The sequence below is a fragment of the Theropithecus gelada genome, chromosome 19 (genome assembly GCF_003255815.1).
Source record: "Theropithecus gelada isolate Dixy chromosome 19, Tgel_1.0, whole genome shotgun sequence".
In the NCBI taxonomy this organism is placed as follows: domain Eukaryota; kingdom Metazoa; phylum Chordata; class Mammalia; order Primates; family Cercopithecidae; genus Theropithecus; species Theropithecus gelada.
This window is the reverse complement of record NC_037687.1, coordinates 28,210,421-28,229,328: the sequence shown is the minus strand read 5'-3', so window position 1 is coordinate 28,229,328 and position 18,908 is coordinate 28,210,421. Positions and strand designations below refer to the sequence as shown.

The following is an 18,908-nucleotide window of genomic DNA, read 5'->3' as shown; positions in this document are numbered from 1 at the left end:
TCTCACAGTCTGGGGAGCTGGGAAGTCCAAGATCCAGGCACTGGCATGTTCTGTGTCTGGTGAGGGCCGGCATCCTGGTTCATAGACGGTGCTTTATGCTATGTCCTCACACGGTAGAAGAGGAAATGTCTGACCTCTTAGGCCTTTTTGTTGTTGTTGTTTTGTTTTTGAGGCAGGGTTTGGCTGTGCTGCCCAGGTTGGAGTGCAGTGGTGCAGCCTCCACTGCCCAGGCTCAAGTGATCCTCCTGCCTCGTCCTCCGGGTAGCTGGGACCACAGGCGTGTGCCACCATGTCTGGCTAATTTTTGTAGTTTTAGAAGAGATGGGGTTTCACCATATTGCCCATGTTGGTCTCAAACTCCTGAGCTAAAGTGATCCTCCTGCCTCAACCTCCCAAAGTGCTGGGATGACAGGCATGAGCCACCGTGCCCAGCCATCTTAGGCCTCTTATAAGGGCATAAATCCCATTCATGAAGGTTCCACCTACATAACCTAATCACATCCCAAAAAGGCCTTAAGAGCAGAATGGAGGTTTCCCAGAAGAAATAAGAAGTCTTGGACTTCCCAGCTCCCCAAACTGTGAGAATTGAATTTCTTGTGTTTATAAGCTATGGTATGTTGTTGTGGTAGTCCACACCGAGGCCTCCAGATCCCATCACAGTGGGGATTAAGTTTCAACATAAAAATGTTGGGAAGACACAGACATCCAGTCCATAGCACCTGCCTAACCAGCTCTCAGAATCACATAACCCACTTCCATGCAATAAGCCTTTGTATAAGGATCAGCTACTCATTCCGTTTCCCTGATGGATACAAACAAGAGGACCCATGTAATGTGCTTAGAGCATGGCCTGGCACACACACAGGCTGCCATCACCATACCCTTAACCCCGAGCTGGTTACCGAATAAACATTAACTCATCTGTGCCTCACAGTGGTCCACGGTCTGTTATACCCCCATTTTGCAGATGAAAGCTGGGGTTAGGGAACATGGGAGTGGCCCACACTCAGGGCCAGAGCTGGGATCTAAACACAGGTGGCTCAGCTCCATTGTCCAGGGGGCCACCACAGAAGTTCATGATCCCATGACCCCCATCCTCTGCAGTGTCCCGCGGTTGGGGTGATCCCCACCTGGGAGAGGAAGGGATGGTGGCAGCCCTATCCACAGCCATTCTCCAAACCTAGCAGGGTACAGGGCACACAGAGAGTTAACCATCTGTGCATGGAATTGAGAGAGAGGGAGAAACAGAGACAGAGAGACTAGACTTTGAGGGTCAATGGGAGGGAGATCCTAGACCTGCTCCTTGAGCCAGCAAAGCCTGGAGTGGCTGCCCCAGGCAGCCGCAGACGGTTCCCTTCCACAGTCTGCACTCTGGAATGGGGAGAAGAGAGCCTGATGTGATCCTGATGGGCCTTGCCTCCTAGGAGCAGGCAGGAGAGGGCAGGAGCACCTCAGATCTGGCTTTGTCCCCAGGTTGTGAGATTCTGGAAGGACCCTCCCCTTTCTGAACTTCAACTTCTTTGTGGGTAAGGGCAGGGGGATAGCGTCTGCCTCAGAAGGTAGGAATGTAACCTTAGGCAGGCTTCTCAGCCTCTCTGGGCCTCAGTTTCCTCCTCTGTAAAATGGGCATGGTAATGGGACCAATTCCACAGGGTCTTTGGCTTAGGTGAATGAAGGCCTGTGAGGGCTCGGGCCACCCTCAGTCCTCAGTCTACCCTCAGGGGAAAGAGTTCAGCCCAATATCCACTTCTTGGGAGATGATTCCACTTTCCAATCTCACCTTTATCTGTGGAGTGGCTGGGTCCCTGCTGCGCTCACCCCTCAGGCCACCCAGAGGGATGCCACAATTTTCCTGGTCAGCCTTAGTCCCCAAAGGTGGGGCATCAGGACTGAAGTCAAACTCAGGAACATTGTCACCACTGTGCGTGTCCTTCAGAGAGGAGGGGAAGTGGATCCCCATCAGTATCAGCTCCTCCCTCACTTCTGAGGGTGAGCAAGGCCTGTTTGCAAGGAGCTTCACCCAGGCCCAGCCTGTGGTCCCTTGCCTGGCTCCGTTCTCACTGTCATCCGCCTCCTGCCCTAGAAATGCTGCTTGCTCTGCCCTTGCTGGAGTGCTCTGACCCCCAGCGCCATGCCTCCTGCCTTCAATCTTGCAGCTTTCTGTGCCTGGCGGTGCCATCACCTCTCCCTGCATGCCTGCTGGGCTCAGGTAGCAACACTCAGCTCCCCAGGCGGGGTCAAGCCCTCCCTCCCCCAATGTCAGCTCCTCCTCCCCTCCCTTCCCCTCTCCCCATGCTTCTTGGGACACAGCCCTGGCCCTGCTCGGAGGGGTGTAGCAACCTGGAGGTCCTTATGGGTAGGACCTGGGTCTGACTCCTCTTTGTCCCCAGCCCAGGGCCTGGCACATGGGAGGCCTCCGGGGATTTGTGGCCACGTGAGTGAACACCTGGAATGTTTTTCTCTACCTAGAAACCCCTCCTTACTCTTCCACACCCAAGCTTCCTCCCAGAACCTGGGGATTCTGGTTGCCCTGGGCAAAGCGTGTGCGTTCTGAATAGCCTCGCCTGCTGTGGGCAGGAAGTGTGTTCAGGGAGCGGAGTCCCCTCCACATCTCTGCCTCTGATCCGAGTTTGCAAATGGGAGGCCTCATCTGGGCTTTTCTTTGACCTACGGCGGCGCTGCCTTTTAAAAACATGTTCTCAATTGCTGATGTACTGGAATCAGGACATTTCACACTGAAATCGAGATCTCTGGATTCTCCTCAAAAAACAAACAAACAAAAAAATATGAAGAGCTGTAGTCACCCCGTGTTCCTGACCTGTGGGGAGCGGGTAGGGAGGAGTTGGAGAGAGTTCCGCCACGGTGAGCCGCCACGGTTCCGCCACCGCCTTCAGGATGCGCAGTTGCTTTCAAGGCAGATGAGGCCCCCATTAGGCCAACTGTGCCCCTCTTGTTCCCTGCCTGGTGGCTGTGAGCATTTGAGTTTGCAACCTCTGCACTAGAGTCTCATAAAGTCAGGAGAAAATGTCCAGGACAGGGTCAGCTGCTGCAGTGGGGGGGCAAGGGTCCCGGGTTCAGGAGTCCTGAGCAGCGCGCAGCCTTGCGGTGTGGCCCGAGGCACGGTGAGCCTCAGTTTCTCTGTCTGCATGCAGATGTGCAGAGGCTGGGGCCTCATGGTTCCCAGTGCCCCTGTGGATGTGTTTTTGGGGGTTCCTCAGGGTTTCAAGCCACCTTCCCATCGTGCTGAGCATGCTTCAGTTTCTCTCTCTGAAGAAGGCTGAGGCTGGGTTGGATCCACTCTGGGCTCACAGCAGCCCCTGTGGGCGGCAGCAGCCTGTTTCCTGGTGCTGATGCCTGGCGTGTCCCTGTGTGTTTTGTTTCTGCTCCTGTCAGCCTGGCTGCTGGGGTGGCGTGTCCCTCGGGCAGGTGTCAGGTGTTAGGCGTGTTCCCTACATTGACTAACATGAGGGCTGGCGCTGGGGAGACTCCAGGGCATGTTCCCCGAGGAAATGGGAGGGAAGGGGTGAGAGCCGGGCGTCGGCCTCCGGGTCTGGAGTCTGGGACGGAGTCGCTGCTGGCATCGGCAGGTCTGTGCAGCTCTGCCTGGGCCAGGTTTCCACGTCCCGGGCCGAGTGCCGTGATCCGTCTCGGAGTCTACACTCTTCCGTCTCTCCAGATCCCTAGACTTCGGGAGAACCAGACTCGGCTGCTCCGCTGCCTCCGGCAAGCCCAGTCCCCTCTCTGAGTACCCAACACCGGGGAATCCAAGCAGCCTCTTTAAGCCTCTGTTGTGGCTTAAAGTGTGAATCCACCCCACCCCCCATCATTCATATGTTGACATCCTAACCCCCAGGGACTCAGAATGTGACTGTATGGGAGACAGGGTCTTCACATAGGTGATTAAGGTTAAATGACGTCACATGGTGGGCCTGAGTTCAATGACTGGTGTCCTTACAAGGGAAAGAAATTAGGACCTAGGCACAGGCAGAGGGATGACCCTGTGGGGACACAGGGAGAAGACGGCATCTGCGGGCCAAGGAGAGAGGCCTCAGAAGGAAGCTTGGCTGTTGGCACCTTGACCTGGGAGTTCCAGTCTCCAGAGGGAGAGAAAATAAATATCTGCTGTTCAAGCCAGCCAGTCGGTGGCACTTTGTTTTGGCAAATGTAGCATCTGGTGTGTGGGGGTGAGGCGGCCTGGGACTCTCTGTCCTGAACAAGTGCCTCCGGGTGGTTCTGCCAGGTGATGGGTTTGGGGACCCTGGCCGCCGGCCCTGTTGTTTGACGACCTGCCTGTGACTGTCCCAGGGACTTACCTCCAGGCCGGTCTGGTGGGATGTCAGCTTCAGGCACTCTGGCTACTTCTGGTTCCTCCAGCAGCTCTGGTTTCTTAAGGGTCAGGCCTTCTTTGGTCTTAGGACTCTGATGTTCCTCCCACCAGTTAAGCATCTTCATTCTAAGGCAGGAAGCCCCGTGGTGAATGCTGTGCTCAGTCCCTGCCCCATCCAATTCCCAGAAGGAGCCTTGGGCTGGGCCCAGAACACCAGCTTCCTCTGATTGCCAGTTCTGTCACCAGCGCAGCCCCACCCCACCCCATCAAGTGGGGATAAGAACCTCTATTCTCTTGGTGTGGACCCTCTCCCAAGCCTCTTTCTGGGCCTCCTGGAATTCACTCTGTCCCCCAGAGCTGCCCAGCTCCTCTCCTGCTCACAGACCTCCCATGGCTCCCCAGTTCCCCCAGGACACAGCCCAGCCCTTCAGCCTGGTGGCCCTTCATGTCTGGTCCATTCCTGCTTCTCTTGCTGCCCTGTGATGTCTCCATATACACTTTTTAGTTTTGGACAGGTCTTTTTTTTGCACCTTTCTTCCTCCTCCTAATATTTCTGGCTCATGTCTGCATGTCCGTGCCCGGCACACCGCCTTGGTCTTTCTGACAGCTGTGTTGTTCTGTTGTGTGGATGTCCCATGGATTATATAACTGGTCCCCTTCCTTTCTTGCTCTGGCAGCTTCAGGGGACGCCTGCTGGTCCCCGGCTGGCGGCTCTGTCTTTCTGCCCCACGTCCCCTGCAGAGCAGCCTGAGTGAACTTTAAAGACCAGATCTGTTCCTCCCCAGATGGAGATCCTTCCATTGTTTCTTTCTGCATTCAGACAATAAGATTCAAACGTCCATTTCCTGTCTGAAAACACTCGCTCTACAAAAACATCCGAAAATACCGATGGGGCTGAGGTTGTAAGGACGTTGGGGACAGAAGATCAGAGGCCACGCATCAACTGAGGGTTGGCTGCACACCGCTGGGTCGCTGGGAAGGGGGACTCGCTGTTATAATAATCAAGGGACTTGGTTTAAATGGTCCAGTGACGGCAGACAACAAGGCCTTGGGTCCATACTAGGTAGGGACCTGCATATGACACCCCCACATCAATGGGGCACTAGAAAAAAAAAATCTAGTCATTGGTCAAGGGAATGACAAGGAAGCATGTCTATTTCAGCCTAGGCTTTGGGTTGCAAAAAACCTTTTGTTATTTCTCTTAGAAGCTGAGGCCTCCATTTACAGAGATTTGCATCAGAGAGCAACAAAGTGAGCAATGAACACAAATAGCGCCCAGCTTGTTATGCTGTTGGGCAACTCACACAAAACTCATTTTGGAGGGACTCGCCCACCACATTGTCCACATACGATTTTCGCAGGTAAAGTACCCACTGAAGAGCAGTTCACCTTCCAGGATGACCAAGCATGAGAGGAAACAGCCCTCCACAAGGGAAGATGAAACCCAAACCTCTCACCAGAGCCCTTGAGGCTCTGCCCGCAGGTTGGCCTCTCTCAAGCTCTCCCTAAGTTCTCAGCTCATCCGGCCCTGCTGGACTCTTGGACTCCTAAACCTCTGCAATCTCAGCCTAGAACTGCGGCTCCCTCGGTCTGCGCATACTCCTTTAGGTCTCAGAGCAAGTACCTAACGGCTGCTTCCCATCCCCTCCCCTTGCCAAACTCTCTCCCAGCTCCCCGTTTTCCTCCAGGCACTTCCCAACATTTATCCCTACACATCTGTATATGTCCTCCTTCGGTGTCCACCTCCCTGAGGCCTGGTTTGCTCTACGATATTGTCAGAGGTATGTGAACCAGAGCAACTCCATCTTGAATAGCAGCTGGGTAAAACAAGGCTGAGACCTACTCGGCTGCATTCCCAGACAGTGAAGGCATTCTAAGTCACAGGATGAGACGGGAGGTCAGCACAAAATAGAGGTCATAAAGACCTTGCTAATAAAACAGGTTGCAGTGAGGAAGTCAGCCAAAACCCACCCAAACCAAGATGGTGACGAGAGTGACTTCTGGTCATCCTCACTGCTACGCTCCCACCAGCGCCATGGCAGGTTACAGATGTCATGGCAACAACAGGAAGTTACCGTATATGGTCTAAAAAGGGGAGGCATGAATAATCCACCCCTTGTTTAGCATGTCATCAAGAAATCACCATGAAAACGGGCAACCGGCAGGCCTCGGGGTTGCTCTGTCTATGGAGTAGTCATTCTTTTTTTTTTTTTGAGACGGAGTCTGGCTCTGTCGCCCAGGCTGGAGTGCAGTGGCCGGATCTCAGCTCACTGCAAGCTCCGCCTCCCGGGTTTACGCCATTCTCCTGCCTCAGCCTCCCGAGTAGCTGGGACTACAGGCGCCCGTCACCTCGCCCGGCTAGTTTTTTTTTGTATTTTATAGTAGAGACGGGGTTTCACCGTGTTAGCCAGGATGGTCTCGATCTCCCGACCTCGTGATCCGCCCGTCTCGGCCTCCCAAAGTGCTGGGATTACAAGCTTGAGCCACCGCGCCCGGCCGTCATTCTTTTATTCCTTTACTTTCCTAATAAACTTGCTTTCACTTTACGGACTCGCCCTGAATTCCTTCTTGTGCGAGATCCAAGAACTCTCTCTTGGGGTCTGGATCCGGACCCCTTTCCTATAACAGTATGACTTGGCATGTAGAATTTGCTCAGTAAACTTCTGTTGAGTTAATGTGTGGAGAAAGGCTTTGCATCACACATCTCCGTTGCATTCGTGTACAGCATGTGCACTGTTATAAAGGCCATTTGCATGTTTTGCATACTCTAAAAAATTATGAATGAGGCCAAAGTATACTAATCCAGACATGCAGGAAAATAGCAAAACATTGAAACAGCCTTGTGAGATGGTTTGAATTCAAGATTATTATTGCAACTTATTGTTTCTTTTCTTTTTTTGAGAGACAAGGTCCTACTGTGTCATCCAGGCTGAAGTGCAGTGGTGTGATCACAGCTCTTTGCAGCCTCTACCTCCTGGGCTCAAGCCATCTTCCCACCTCAGCCTCCTGAGCAGCTGGGACTATATGCATGTGCCACTGTGCTCAGCTAATTTTTGTGGGTTTTTTTGTAGAGATGGGGTCTCATTATGTTTCCCAGGCTGGTCTCAAACTCCTGGGCTCAAGCGATCCTCCTGCCTTGGGCTCCCAAAGTGCTAGGAATACAGGCATGAGTCAGTGCATTTATTCTCATTTTTTTTTTTTTTTTTTTAGATAGAGTCTTGCTCTGTTGCCCAGGCTGGAGTGCAGTGGCACAATCTTGGCTCACTTCAACTTCCACCTCCCGGGTTCAAGCGATTCTCCTGTCCCAGGCTACTAAGTAGCTGGGATTACAGGCACATGCCACCACGCCTGGCTAATTTTTGTATTTTTAGTAGAGACGGGGTTTCACCATGTTGGCCAAGATGGTCTCGAACTCTTGACCTCACGATTTGCCCGCCTCGGCCTCCCAAAGTGTTGGGATTACAGGCGTGAGCCACCGTGTCCGGCCACCATTTTGTTTTATTGTAGGTTTTCCTCCCATTCACAACCCGCTCCTATGCTTGTACTGGATTTGCTTGGACACACTGTGACTCTCCTCCTGCCCTCCCAAGGCCCCCAGTGTCTGCCTCCTGAGGGAACTTGGCACAGCTCAGCTCCAGAGCCACCAGCCCGCCTGCAGGGGACACTCCACACCTGTGGCCCAATCTACCTTCCCCATGCCTTCTGCTCAGCCCTCTGGCTGGGGCACCACCACCACACTCTCCTGTCCTGGACTCTCCACCCATCTTCTGCTGTGTTTGGTTCCTACCTCCTGCACCCCACTCTTCCCAGATCCCTTCCTTCTCCTTCCCCAGGACACCACCTCGGAAGCCTTCTCCCCATTGACAGTGACCCTGCCTCTGGCCTGATTCTCCAGGAGGCCTGGAGCCCACATCTGTGTTCTTCTGTTTTAGAACCCTCATCCTCTGAAGAAAGAGTCTCCTTCTGCTACTTTGAGCCTCTGGCTATTGGGCCAGAACATTCCCTTCCTCTCCTCATTTCTGTCACTGGCAACCCCCTAGGCCAGGCCTCTGTATTCCCAGAGGATTTTTATGCTTGACTCTCATCTTTTTGGTCGTCACCAAATGCCTGGTTTGTGAATGAAAGCATTTTGGACTCTCCATACTAGCCCAATTCAAATGACCTCAAGTGACACCACAGGGAGCATCCAGCTGGGCCCTGCCCAAATTCCTAATCTAGGAAATCATGAAAAATACTAAAATGATTATTGTTTGAAGCCACTGTATTTTGGGGGATTGCTATGGTCTGAATGTTTATATCCTCCGCTCAAATTCACATGTTGAAATCCTAACCCTCAAGGTGACTGTATTTGGAAGTGGGGCCTTTGGGAGGTGACTAGTTCATGAGGATAGATCCCTCCTGAATGAGACAAGAGCCTTTATAAAAGAGACCTCAGCGAGACCCCCTAGTCCCTTCCACCAAGTGGGGACACCGTGAGAAGATGTCATGTATAAGGAAGAGAGCCCTCACCAGACATTGAACCTGCTGGCGCCCAGGCCTTGGACTTCCTAGCTTCCAGAACTGTGAGAAATAAATCTCTGTTGTGCACAAAATGCCCAATCTATGGCATTTTGTGGTAGCCACCCAGATAGACTAAGACAGGGGTAGAGAGACATAGCAACAGATGATCAGAACTGTTACCTTTCTCTTTGAGCTGGTTGAGTTCAGCCCTTATAACTCACAACTGGAAGAGACCTGATGAAGGCAACTGTTTCCTTTAACTACCAAGGGTTCATTATCTCCCAAAAACTTTTCCACTTATGAAAATGCAAATTCCAATACTTCATCATCTGCCTAGTTCTTCTATCCATCCAGTATTTTTGTGCTCCCCTTCCAACTGTTTCCATTATATGATATCACAGGTGGAAGCTTCAATCCCAAGACACTATATTTTCTAGAGTCTATGGAGACTCTCTCAGTTTCTCTTCCTTTCCTTCCCTCCCCACCCCACTAGGCACAATGGCTCCTCAGTTAAAGTGCTCTCTCCTTCCAGCCTCCTCGCTTCCCCATGTCCCACCTCCCCACTCCATCACCCTTCCTAGCATCTTGTCCATGAATACTCAAACCTAGCCCAATGCTGTCATCTACTCCTTTTTTTCTGCTATGGTCTGAATGTTTGTGTTCCTCCAAAATTCTTCTGTTGAAACAAAATCTCCAGTGTTTTGGTATTGGAGCTGGGGCCTTTGGGGAGTGATTAGGTCAGGAGTGTGTAGCCCTCATGAATGGGATTACAGTGCTCTTATAAAGGGACCCCAGATAACTCCCTTTCCCTGTACACCATGTGAGGACACAACCAGAAGGTGCCGTCTGTGAACCAGGAAGCAGGCCCTCACCAGACACCGAATCTTCTGGTGCCTTGATCCTGAACTTCCCAGCCTTCAGAACTGTGAGAAGTAAATTTCTTTTGTTTATAAGCCACCCAGTCTATGTATTCTGTTATAGCAGCCTGAATGGACTAAGACGTCTTCCAATGACCACTGCTGGGAGGAGATGTCACATAGCAATGATACTTGGCACCATTAATGATTACTAATCTCCAGCAACCACTGGGCCTTTGCTACTGCTCAGTGGTTGCTCTCCTTGTCCTTATACAGATCCTGCTCATTCTCCCCAGTGGCTATTCCAACCACCCTAACACATCATGCCTCTTCTCAATCCCCCACGGATCCCCCATGCTCCCACCCGTGTCATTTTCAGCAGATGGCCTTGCCATGCTTCCCTTGTGATGAAAATAAGCCACTGGGTGTGAGGGCCTTACCCCACCAACCCCAATCCTAAATGCTGCCTAAAGGTGAACAAGAGAAAGAACACCTGCCACTGGATTTTGAGAATAACGTTGAGAATAAGGATCACTGGTTGCTTTAGACAATGTCGTTTCAGTGGCCTGGTGCTGGGGAGCAAGTGGAAGAGTGTGATGAGAATCAGGAAGTGGTGTAAGGTATTTTTCCAAAAGAATATTGGATAGTACATAGAGGAAGCCTGTGGGGCTGAGGCGGGAGAGATTTGTGCCGGCAAAGAAAGAATGATTGAAAATTTAGGAGCCAGAAGGGATGATTGATGGAGTCCAGCTCCTAAGGCAGTGGAGGAGAAGGATTCCCAAGCAGAGGAGGTGAGGTTTACCTTGGACAGGAGGAAGGAAGTCTCTTTACCTGAAAAAGGCAGGGAGTACATCACTCAACGTCAGTGGTAATGATGTCGTATGTGTCGGGGAGTTGATTTTTTTCCTTGGAAGTAGGTAAACCCTGTTGCTGAACGTGATGGGATGAGATAAGAGATTGGGGGAAAGAGGGAAACACCTGGCATACTGACAGAGTGTGAAGTCGAAGGGAGTTGATTAGATGCAAGCTAAAGGATTTCTGGGCAGTACTGATCCCGTACCTCTGCTCCAAGGATGGAGACAGTGAAAGAGTAGGGTTCTCTTAGCATCTCCCTCATACAGACCTCTAACCTAGTACTCGTTTACTTGACTCCCTCTCTCTGGAAAATACAGGACACAGGGTAAGAGGGGAAACAGATAAAAAAGTTTGACAAACATTAGATGAAAGCCCTATAATGAAAACAAAGAGCAGAGACAATATAAACAGTGGTTAAGAATCTTCCCAGAACTGATGAAAGACACCAAAGCATAGATTGAAAAGGCCAAATAAATATCAATAACGACAAACCTAAAAAGATGATATCCACACTCAGTCACATCAAAGTAGAAGTGTTAGTGCTAATACCCAAAAGCCCAGGAGACCTACAGGAGTCCTGAAAAGTCACCTGGCCCTGGAGAGAGGCCCGGGGAAGTTTTCCAGAGCGTGTGATGGAAGGACTGTAGGCTGAGTTGTAAATGATGAATAAATGTCAGCCAGGTGTGAGAGGGGAGCAGGGGTAGGAGGTGAAATGCAGAGGAGAGGGAGTACTGGGCAGAAGCCAAACTGTCAGCAAAGCTGCAGGACAAGAAACGCATGTGTCAGAGACAAATAGGCAAGTTGCTGTTAGGAAAGTGTAAAGTGTGAGGCCAAACCAGAAATGTCAGCGACAAAGAGGTCTTAAAGGCCGAGACAGAGAAGGAGAGATCATTTTCAAAGGAGCAGCAGATGAGAGTCACAGCTGACTTTTCTTCTGTGATAATAGAAGCAAGATATAGTGGAACGCGGAATAGTTCAAGATACCGAAAGAAAATGCCTGCCAATACAGCATTCCAAACTTGGCAAACCTACCTTTTTTTTTTTTTTTTTTTTTGAGACAGAGTCTCACTCTGTGGCCCAGGCTGGAGTGCAGTGGCACAATCTCAGCTCACTGCAGCCTCCGCCTCCTGGGTTCAGGTGACTCTCCTGCCTCAGCCTCTTGAGTAGCTGGGATTACAGGTGGACACTACCAAAACTGGCTATTTTTGGTTTTTTGTATTTTCAGTAGACAGGGTTTCACCGTGTTGGCCTGGCTGGTCTAAAACTTCTGGCCTCAAGTGATCTGCCCACCTTGGCCTCCCAAAGTGCTGGGATTACAGACGTGAGCCACCATGTCTGGTCAAAATATTTTTCGACTATGAAGGGAGAGAGAACGAGAGAGAAAGAGAGAGAAAGGGAGAGAGGAAACCAAGGATGTTTGCTACCAGAAAACCAATTCTAAAGGGGTTTCTAGAATATATTTCAGGAAAAAAGATTCTGGATGGAAGATCTAAGAATACTAACAGAGTGTAAGGAATAAAGAATAGAGACTATGGTAAATATGTATGTAAATCAAAACGAGCAGTGAATGTACAAAATAAAACCAAACATCACGATGATATCTTTGGGGGCTCAAAAATACAGAATTGGTATTTCATTAATAATAAAATGCCACTAATACTAAGATGCATAATTTATATATCACCTAAGGGAAAAAAAATGTTGCCAGTTAAACTATTAAGAACTAATATCGTCCTGAACAGCACATGAATCATCCCATGTCATGTTAATTTAAATTTTAAAAATGTCTTCTAAAGGATTAAGCAATTTCTTCTGATTTCATTTGCACTGACAGTTTACGGTAAATTACCCTTTTGCTTTTTATCTTACAACAAAAAGTAACATGGCTTCATCCACATGTGCGTATCTTTCTTTCCTAGGTTCTACAAAGCACCAGATTGTTGCTTTACAAAAAAATATGGAATATGGTCATTTCCCCAACAAATGTTACACGTGTCCCAAGAACGAAAGGTATGCTTTCTCTTTTACTTCTGTGCCCTTCTGTATACACAATAACTTTGTCTCCGTACCAGCTAATAATGTAACACTTTTGCAAATGTTTGAAAAGGCAATAAATTAAACATGTATCAATGAACAAATAATTCAATTAAAGCGATAATATGAACAGCAATGACAGAGTTCATGCACCTGCAGGCAATGACAACTTTATCAGGACTGCCACCTGGGACTAACAGCAACTGTAAATCACCATCAATTGAAGACATACCTCTACTTCGGAGATGTTCGAATGTGAAATAACACGTATATTGGGATTGATAAAATGCCACAAAGAATGTTATGAAAATAGCATGTAAGTTGTGAGGAGGAGAGCTAGAGTTCAACTGTTCTAAGGTCTTTATATTATCTGGAGGAGGGTAAAGGTTTTATACTTTGAAATTCTCAAATATATACTTTGATAACTGAAGTACAGATGTTGTGATTTCTGGGTAACCAGTAAAGTAATATTTAAAAAACGTATAATCGCATAATTTTCAACTAGTAGAAAGAAAAGAATGGATTGATAAAAATACCCAGCCAATCCAAATGAAGACAAGTAAAGGGAAAAAATAAACATATGGAACAAGCCGCGATGGTATATTGAAATGCCATCAGTGTTTAAATGCACCGGTAATTACATCAAGTAAAGTAATTTAAATCCGATTTAAAAATTACCAGACTAAAAAAAGTCAAAATCATATGCTGATTACGAAACACATATCTAAACTTTAAGATCACAGATTGAGAGTAGATGTAAAAGAAGGAGCTGGTGGAGCTATACTAATATCTGACAGAATAGGCTTTAATACAAAGGTGAAGAAGAAAAATGGTTTCTGATATAAGGGAGATACTTGTATGAACTTTTTTTTTTTTTTTAAGACAGAGTCTGTCACTCTGTTACCCAGGCTGGAGTGCAGGAGCATGATCTCGCCTCACTGCAGCCTCCGCTTCTTGGGTTCAAGCCATTCTCCTGCCTCAGTCTCCCAAATAGCTGGGATTACAGGCACACGCCACCATGCCTGGTTAATTTTTTATTTTTAGTACAGATGGGGTTTCACCTGGTTGGCCAGGCTGGTCTCAAACTCCTGACCTCAAGTGATCCACCTGCCTTGGCCTCCCAAAGGGCTGGTATGAGCCACCACGCTCGGCCTTGTATGCACATTTTAAAATAGACTTGAAGCTAATGACATGGCCTCAAGATTTATAAAGCAAAAACTGACAGAATTTCAAGAAGAAACAAACAAATCCACAATCATGGTGGGAGATTTAAAAACACCTATCTCTTATCATTAGAGCAGGCAGGCAATTAAGTCGGTACAAGTAGAGAAGATTTAAACAACACGATTAATGAATTTGATTTAAAGGGTATATACGTATATGTATGTGTTTGTGTACACACACAGACACACACACAGAGAAATATATACTGCATTCAAGAGGCACAGAATATACATTCTTTTCAAGTTCACATGGAATATTTATAAAAACTAAACAAAAAATGTGTTAGAAAGAAAATAAAGAATTGAAATCATGCATAGTATACTTTCTGACCTTATTGGGTTTAAGCTAAAAATTTTAAAAGGCAGTAATGTGCCTAAGAAACTCAAGGGTCAGGCTGGGGGTGGCGGCTCACGCCTGTAATCCCAGCACTTTGGGAGGCCAAGGCAGGCAGATCACCTGAGGTCGGGAGTTCAAGACCAGCCTGACCAACATGGAGAAATCCCGTCTCTACTAAAAATACAAAAAAATTAGCCGGGCGTGCTGGCGCATGCCTGTCATCCCAGCTACTAGGTTGACTGAGGCAGGAGAATCGCTTGAACCTGGGAGGCAGAGGTTGTGGTGAGCCGAGATCATGCCATTGCACTCCAGCCTGGGCAACAAGAGCAAAACTCTTGTCTCAAAACCAAACCAAACCAAACAAAAAAACAAAAACAAAAAAATCTCATGCGTCAAAAAATCATAATGGAAATTAGAAATATTGTAACCAAATGATAATGAAATCTTTATATTAAAATTTGTGAGATGCAGCTAAAGTCACGCTCAGAGGGAAATTTATGGCCCTAAATACAAATACTGAAAAAGAAGAATAACCGAAAGTTAACGACGTAAGAATCCATTTTTAAAAGGTAGACAAGGCCGGGGGCAGTGGGCCACACCTGTAATCCCAACAGCACTTTGGGAGGCTGAGGTGGGTCGATCACTTGAGCCCAGGAGTTGGAAACTTGCCTGGGCAACATGGTGAAATCATGTTTCTGCAAAAAAATACAAAAATTAGCCAGGCGTGGTGGCACACACCTGTAGTCCCAGCTACTGAGGAGGCTGAAGTGGGAGGATCATGAGCCCAGGGAAGTGGAGGCTACAGTGAGCTGTGATTGCTCCACTGCACTCCAGCCTGGGTGAGAGAGGGAGACCCTGTCTCAAAAAACAAACAAATAAACAAACAAACAAAGTAGACAAAGCAAAATAAACTGGAAGAAAGTATGAGGAAGGAAATGGAGAACATAAATAAAGGTAGTAGGCTTTGGGAAAGGCTGCTGATGAATTTGAACTTTGATACTCACAACAAGAGGACGAGGCAGAAGAAGAGCAATGAGAATGCAATGGCTCCATACACAATGCCCTGGATTAATCCTTTCACGAACATACTGGAAACTGATTTCTTATCTGGAATTGGAGGGAAGTGAGATGGACTTTTCTCCAAAGGCTTTGAAGTCGGAGCTAAAACTCTCTACCCTTTCCACTGGCCCTGTGCCCATCCACATCTGGTCCTTAGGCGTTCTTTCCAGCTCAGTCACTAGGTCCCTGGATACTCACTTGGTATCAGGAAGAAGCTGGAAGTGTGAATTCCATATTGGTTCTTCCCCTCACAGCGAAGTCTCATGACTATTTCTGGCTCCCCGATGAGGTTGATGGTGCTATTGGCCCAGGGGACACGTGTGGAAGAAGTCACCCGGAGGATGTTATCCATGCTGTTCACATCCACAGGGACACCTCCCATCCACCACTGCACGGAGGGCGTGGGGATCCCATGGAAGGAACAGCTGCACAGAACTGTCTTCTCCAAAGAACAAGAGGAATTGAACAACCTGGGAGGTGCTGTGCGGAGGAAGAATCGGGGATCATCAAGATGTCCTGATTTTGCTTGTCTACTTCCCCTGAGACCCAGCCTTCTCTCTACTCGCTATTCACAGGGAGCTTCAGAAAGACTTTCTGGCAACCCAGAGTGGGGCTGGGACTCAAAACCCTTTCATCCTCTCTCCACATCTGCCTCCGACTTGGGTTCAGCTCCTACCTCTGACCTTTCAGCCCCAAAGGTCAGGGGGAACATGTGACAGCTCCCAAGATTTCTTTCCCTCTGGGGCTCAGGTCTTTTCTTGAGCCCACTATTTCTCAGGATCCTGCCTGTGCCCACCAGCACTTACAGACCACCTGGAGCTTGACCAAGCTACTTCTGGTCACGTTGGCTAGGGAGAAGTTCAAGTGACATCCAAGGGTGTTGCCATGGTCCTCAGGCCTCAGGATGAAGTGCGGCACCGAGGAGGAGCTGCTGGAGACGGCTGGGTTCTTCCGGGAGTGAAAGAGGGCTTGGATTTCTTTGCAGGTGCCTTTGAGGGTACAGTTCAAGGTCACAGGTTTCTCAGCCAAAAGAATCTCTGGGATGTGGAGCTCTGGCTTTTGGGTTAGGTCTGGAGAAGAGAGAAGCAGACTCAAACCTTGGGGGGAAAAGGGACCCTCATGGACACTTCACTGATGCACAGCGTTTCCAGGTTACACAGTGCTCCCCGCCCATTAGCTCATTTGCAACCCCCTCACCTCCCCAACAGCCTTGTGAAACCTGGGATTGTTGGGGTTGAATGGTTTTTCACAAATAGATTTCCTTTCTCTGTGTGGAAGGGGAACAGCCCAGCCTCCAGGTGATCAAACTGAAGAGAACTACTCAAGGTGGTAGAGCTTGAACCTGAACTCTGGTCTTCAAAGACTGAGGGTGAGTAGTTTTCTGATGATCTACGTTGTAGAATGAGGATTCTACATTCTGGCCCCTTACCTGAGCCCCAGACTAGATGTGCTAGTGGTAACTCCTCCTCTGCCTCCCTTTTCCAGCCCAATTCTACCCCTAGACTCTGCCCCTTCCCAGCCCAGTCTGTGATCATTTCCTCTCTATTTTGTATTGGTTGGATGACATAGGGTGAGTCGCTTCTCTTTTTGCCATTTCTATTTGGAAAAGTAAAGTTACCTATTATACCAATCTCATTGCATCACTGGAAAACTCAAACATCTGAGGTTTTGTAAAGCCTAGTGCCCATCAAGTAAAAACCACATAATCACCAGAACCACGGTTGGATTTCCTTCTTTCCAAACCACTTACTGGATGATACTGAACATCACCTGACACAAAGAGTTTGATATTCTCCCCCAGGAAAGCACTTTTTTGTTCTCCTAGATCTGCATAGAATAAATACGTCGCACTGTTCCCTTTGAGAATATCATGGATGAGTAGGGTACAGTCTTCTTCATCAAGATTCCCAGTCATGGAAAATCTGTCCTTGGTGTTATCACCAACAGTAGCATTGGGTTTATTTGTAGCTACAAGGGAGCTGACGTTTTTGTTGAGCCAGTAGCCCATGATCATGGAATTGCTTGGGAGTTCTTTGGGAAATTCAAATGCACAAGGGATTGTCGTGCACAGCCCCTCTTCCACTGGTATCTTCTTGATTTCCATCAAAACCTGAGAAAGTAACCCTGTAGGAGGAGATCCAAGTTGAAAAACAGACCCACCTACCATACTCCTGTATTATATCTGTGCATTAGAAGAGTCACCTTACCTAAGAAAGGCTTGACACTTGTCCAGCTCCTACGAGGTGATCTCTAAACCCTTGGGATATCCTGCCTGATAGGAGTGTCTTTGTTTACCTGAGACCTTGGACTTCATCAGTTGATGCTAACACTCTGATTTATGGTGGGACCCCTGGATCCTGGGGCATCAGCTTGACCACTGGAGGGGCTGAAGACTAAGCTAAGTCAGTGACCAGACCCACAATAAAAACCCTGGACACCAAGGCTTGGGTGCACTTCTCTTCTTGGCATGTCTGTGCATGTCACCACACATTGTTGCTGAAAGAAGTAAGCTCTGTTGGTGCAACACTACTGGGAGAGGCCAGCTGAAAGCTCATGCCTGCTCTCTCCTGAATCCTGCCCTAGGCACCTCTTCCCTGTACTGATTTTCATCTGTATTCTTTTGCTGTAATCAACTGCAATCATGAGTAAAACAGTTCTGCTGAGTTTTGGGTCCTTCTTGTGGATCACTGAATCAGAGGCGTCTTGGGGACTCCTAAATTGCACCACCCCAATCTAGTCTGCTGGATTTTTTATTGCTCTTCTTGTTGCTATTAATTGTGTCTTGTGATCTTGGCCATCTTGCATCATTTCTGAATCTCAGTTTCTCAGTCAGGGAAATGGGTACAATAATACCAACACTACAATATTGTGATAATTAAGGACAATACCTACAGAGGCACGTGGCCCCCTGCAATAACTGCAGATTGTGACTTCAGTCACATTCCACTACAGGGACCATGTCACAGTGAATAGTTAGTGAATAATTGTGCTCGCCATCCATTAGCTCATTTGGAACCCCCTCCCCACCCTGACACCCCTGTGAAACCTAGGACTGTTGTGGTTGAATGGTTTCCACAAATAAACTTCCTTTCACTGCATAGACGGGGAACACCCCATTGTCCAGGTGAGTAAACTGAAGAGAATTACTCAAGGTGGTAGAGCTTGAACCTGAACTCTGGTCTTCAAAGATCAGGGTTTCTTGAGGGTCTATATTGTAGAATAAAGATTCTACATTTTTTTTTTTTTTAGACAGAGTCTTGCTGTCACCCAGGGTGAAGTGCAGTGGCACGATCTTGGCTCACTGCAACACCCGCTCCTGGGTTCAAGCAATTCTCCCACCTCAGCCTCCCCAGTAGCTGGGATTACAGGTGTCCACTACCACACCTGGCTAATTGTTCTACTTTTAGTAGAAACAGGGTTTCACCATGTTGGCCAGGTTGGTCTCCAACTCCTGACCTCAGGTGATCTGCCCAACTTGGCCTCCCGAATTGCTGGGATTCGAGGCATGAGCCACTGTGCTTGGCCAAGTACCTAATTTTTTATGTTCTCACCTCTTCATCTGACTTCAGCCCTGTCTGCCTTCCACCCCTACCCACCCTCACCTCCCCAAGATACCTCCACACTGCCTCTCCTTCTACTTACCCAACCATAGCAGCGGCAGTGCCATCAGCCCCAGCGAGACCTCACAGGCAAGAGAGGACCAGGATGTATCCTGC

At 48.5% G+C, this 18,908-nt stretch overlaps 1 protein-coding gene across 1 annotated transcript; it reads right to left on the bottom strand.

Moving 5' to 3' along the window:
• Positions 1-1,290: 1,290 nt before the first annotated feature.
• LOC112611911 (sialic acid-binding Ig-like lectin 10) lies at positions 1,291-17,107 on the bottom strand. The gene is made up of 7 exons (XM_025365877.1): positions 16,963-17,107; positions 15,999-16,262; positions 15,391-15,672; positions 15,138-15,240; positions 4,314-4,453; positions 1,781-1,983; positions 1,291-1,371 (listed from the first exon to the last, which is right to left on the bottom strand). The coding sequence occupies exons 1-7, from the start codon at positions 17,105-17,107 to the stop codon at positions 1,291-1,293; spliced, it is 1,218 nt and encodes a 405-aa protein (XP_025221662.1).
• Positions 17,108-18,908: the final 1,801 nt, after the last annotated feature.